The sequence below is a fragment of the Austrofundulus limnaeus genome, unplaced genomic scaffold (assembly GCF_001266775.1).
Source record: "Austrofundulus limnaeus strain Quisiro unplaced genomic scaffold, Austrofundulus_limnaeus-1.0 Scaffold48, whole genome shotgun sequence".
In the NCBI taxonomy this organism is placed as follows: domain Eukaryota; kingdom Metazoa; phylum Chordata; class Actinopteri; order Cyprinodontiformes; family Rivulidae; genus Austrofundulus; species Austrofundulus limnaeus.
In genome coordinates this window covers 1,601,439-1,605,645 of record NW_013952450.1, presented here as the reverse complement: position 1 = coordinate 1,605,645, position 4,207 = coordinate 1,601,439, and the positions used below count along the sequence as shown (strand labels likewise).

The following is a 4,207-nucleotide window of genomic DNA, read 5'->3' as shown; positions in this document are numbered from 1 at the left end:
ATATATGGGATATGTACAAAGTATTAGATAAATTTCAGTAAGTGTGCTCAATACTTTTTCCCTGTGCCATTCCACATTATTACAAATAACTTCATTTCTGGACATTTATGGTTTGATTTCTTTGTATGTATGGATCACTTGGGTTGTTACCGATATCTGGTGAAAATTTCATGTCATTAGCACCTCTAGTAATATATTTACTGAGAAAAATGTTGACGTGTTTAATACTTATTTTACCCGCTGTATGTCTCAAATCTGATCTCTTGCAAAAAAATAAAATAAAAAATAAATAAATAAAAAATAAAAAAGAGGAGCAGCTAAACAAACATTTCCATGTTGCGTTCTTCTGTCCAGCAAGTTCATCAAGGATAAATATGGCGACTACACTCAGAAGGAGGCAGCCTACATCGCAGGTGCCGTGTATGACAGTTCTCTGGTCCTCTCAGCCACTGTGGGCATTCTCATAGTAAGTGTCTGTAATCTGAACCTGCATCCTGTCTCTGTAATCTGTACGAATGGAGACTCAGTTAAACCGGTTTGGATTATGTGTTTTAGGATTATGTGGGCCTGCGGGGTGTTTTTGCACTAGCTTGTGCCATCCTCACGCTGCCTGTGTTCGGACTCCTGGCCTTCACCTTCGTCCCTCCGTTGGTCGCCACCATTTGGCTCGGAGTCACGTACTCCTTTGCTGCTGTGAGTTTTATTCTCAAATATTTCTGTCTCACATCTTATTATGATCTTTTCCTGGGCCAACACTAGGGTTGGGCGATACTGGCAAAAAAAAAGAATCATTAATTGTGGCATATAGCTGATAACATTTGTGATGATAAATAGATGACATTTGCATTTTCATGTTTTTGGCTCTAAATCACTTACCATTATAGTAACATTAATTACGCCGTGTGTTCTAAAATTGTACTTACAAATCATCCCTCAGACTAACTTTAAAGTAGTAACTGTGGAGTTGAATCCTACCTTTTCCACAGTGCTGAGCGGCAGCATGTCATGGGCTCACATGTGCACTTGATAGTGTGTCGCACACAGAAATACCTCATCACGTGACACTAAATGCTGTAATTGCAATGTGGTAAATATTAATTGACAGTTTTTCTGACGATTTATTGCACACCATACGATTTTGCCCAACCCTAGACAACACTGAAGATCAGAGTTGGGCAAAATCATACTGGGGGCAATTAATCATCAGAAAAACTTTAATCGATTATTTTATGGCACTTGACAATTAATACGATTAATGCTGCCTGGCAGACTGACTGGAGCTTTCCTCGGTTGGTCCGCTCGATGCTCCTCTCCGCTTCAAATGTGTGACCCATCATATCGAAATGTGGATTAAGTCAAATTTGGTCTGTTGTGGAGATCCAAGAATAAAAAGTACTCTGTGAAATGGTCAACAGGATTTATTGCAGTTGCAAGACACACATCATGTCACACAGGGTAGTGGTACAGGATGTGTGCACAGAGGCAGTGTCAAATACACACATTCATACAGGATGTTATCCAAACAGACAAGAAACATCTCTTTTGGTGCTAAAACTGGGCCAAGGAGAGAATGATGTTTGATAAACAGCAATTACTTCTAAAGGGCTCGACACACGGGAGGCGACGTCGCTCGCTCTCCATTCATTTCCTATGGAGCCTGTGCGGTGAGGCGACAATCGCTTGCCCTCCTCCAGCTAAGCGGCCGGCGAAAATAGTGCATGTGAAATTTCGCGCTCGTACACGTAGACGTGCACACGCGAGCTTGCGACGCGACATATAAAAGTTGAAAAATGTTCAACTTTTGTCGCTGTCGCTTAGCGTACAACCAATCAGCGAGGGTTTCATTGACTGACCAATGAGAGGAGAGTATGCTACACACTGCCGTTAGCTAACACTTTCAGCAAGTGATTACTAAAAAGCATTGTGGGAATTTATTGGCACCAGGGTGAAGTTTATGGTAAGTTTTTCCTCATAAAACTGTATCTTGATGTGTGTCTGTTTTTCAATATCATTAGCATCGCAAGATTTGTTTAGTTTACACGTCCGTAATGCACACCCACCTTCAGAGTCAAGAACCAATCAAATTTTGTGAAGACAAGCGACCTGAGAGAGCGCGATTCAAAACGCTGCGATCGCTATCGCGTCCCGTGTGTCGGGTTTCACCCTGGCTACGATGACAGCCGTTCATCGCTGTAGTTTGTCGCTGCCCGTGTGTCGAGCCCTTAACAGATATTGTCCTGATCTTAAAACACTTAGTCTGAGAGAAAACAGAAGTTTAAAAGTAAAATCATAAAACATGATTACATTTTAAGGTAAGCAAAAGAGGTTTCTGACTCCTGACCTGAGAAGAAATGTAAGACTTTAAAAGATAATTTATTTTCCCAGGACAGGTCAAAATGATCTAACCTCATTTTCAGATTCCTGGCTTTAAAAGCTACATTTTGATACCTGGATCATTCTGATATCGTACGTGGATCCAGAGATATGACTTAATTTATCTTCTTGGTTACGATAATACAATAATATTTGGTCTGAATTCTAATTTTGTGTCATTTTAAGGAGGAATTTTAAATGTTAACAATATATAGAAAAAAACTTCAGATAGTATTTGAATATTGAGATTTTCCAGCTAGAAAGAAACAAAAACATTTCTAGCTCACAGGGAAAATCTCAACATTTTAAGGCATTTTTCCTCAAAATCAGTTTTTTTGTTGCTACTGTTCAAAATAGTGCTTCAAAATTTTGTTTAATGATTATATTTCATACAGTTCATTCAAATGATACATTGATAAAGCATTTATTCATTGTTTTGACAAAATGCAATTTTTGAAAATGTTTTAATCAAAACACTATATTTGCCTATTTCTCCACATTCCACCTTTAGACTTAATCCTCATTTCGATGTGATGGGTCACATTAATATTTTTTGATGAAGTCTGTACTTTTGACACAATTTGGAACAGATTTTAATGTAAAGCAAATCTTTCCCACTAGATTGATTGGTCATGCAGGCGTCCAGGGACTTCAGGGGATTAATAGTCATTAATTCGTTATCGGCTAAATACTACAATAAATCATAATTTTCTTTACAAATATCTCCCAACCCTGCTGAAGATATGACACATTGATACAATGTAAAGTATTCAGCGTACAGCTTGTATAACAGTGTAAACGTGCTGTCCCTTCAAAGTTACTCAACACACAGTCATTAATGTGTAAACCTCTGGCAACAATAACGATGGGTGTGATCACTATGACTGTATTTAGGATTTTCACGTGTTTTCACAAATTCCTATGTGGGAAAATACGTGACGTGTTTTTGCTTTGCTGCTGTGTTTGTGTCACGTGAAGAACTTCCTGCCCGTTTTGTTTCTCCAGGCCAGCATGTGGCCCTCGATTCCCCTCGTAGTTCCTCAGGCCACCTTAGGAACAGCCATGGGCCTGGCCACCTCCATACAGATGGTGGGGATCGGAGTGTCCAATCTGGTCGTGGGACACATTTTAGGCACCACGTCCGGGTGAGTAACTCAGATTGGGGACTCGTTGCGTTGCACCTGCATTTCATAAAATAAATACAAATAATAAATGTTTGATGTGCAGTGAAACTAAGATCCCATTGTGGCGCTGGCAGAGGATGATGATCTTTATGTTGGCAAACACCATCAGCTGCATCGTCACAGCGGTGTTTCTCAACGTTGTGGATCACAGACAGGTCAGGGTTTGGTTTGTTTGTTTGTTTACCTTCTGACTCCTCAGCTAAAGCTTTCAGTCTGTTTCACATTTAATATTTGTTTTTCTCCAGGGTGGAACTCTGAACAAGACAACCAAAAGGTCAGAACAGAGCCAGAGAGGCACGGAGCGTGAGTTCCTCCTCAGCAGGGAGGAAGAGAAGGAGCAGGATGAGAACAGGGATGATGCTGCTGGATCTATCAATTCATGAGCTTTAATCCTTTTTTTTTCTTTCTTTTTTTTTAAATTGTACTTTTAAGTGAGTTTACCTTCAGTCTCAAATGAAAAAAAAAAGAGCTGCTGACTGGTCTGACTCAGCATCACATTTATTTTCTCCATGTTTTATGTTTGTGCCGTAAAATCACACCAGTGATTATGCGTGAAAAATTGAGCAGCTTGAGGTTTTTCTTTTTTGTTTTTAGACACTTTAATGGAAACTTTCCGATAACATTTTAGCCGAGGTTGTTGGGGGGTGGGG

General features: G+C 39.7%; 1 protein-coding gene across 1 annotated transcript in view; it reads left to right on the top strand.

The window, feature by feature from the left end:
• The window catches only part of mfsd1l (major facilitator superfamily domain containing 1-like), a gene marked incomplete at its 5' end in the record, with an annotated part of 7,069 nt that extends 3,027 nt beyond the window's left edge, over positions 1-4,042 (top strand). The window contains 5 exon segments of the mRNA XM_014008216.1: positions 355-466; positions 556-693; positions 3,379-3,518; positions 3,601-3,712; positions 3,803-4,042. Of these exon segments, the coding sequence (XP_013863670.1) occupies positions 355-466; positions 556-693; positions 3,379-3,518; positions 3,601-3,712; positions 3,803-3,940 (640 nt within the window).
• Between the last annotated feature and the right edge of the window lie 165 nt (positions 4,043-4,207).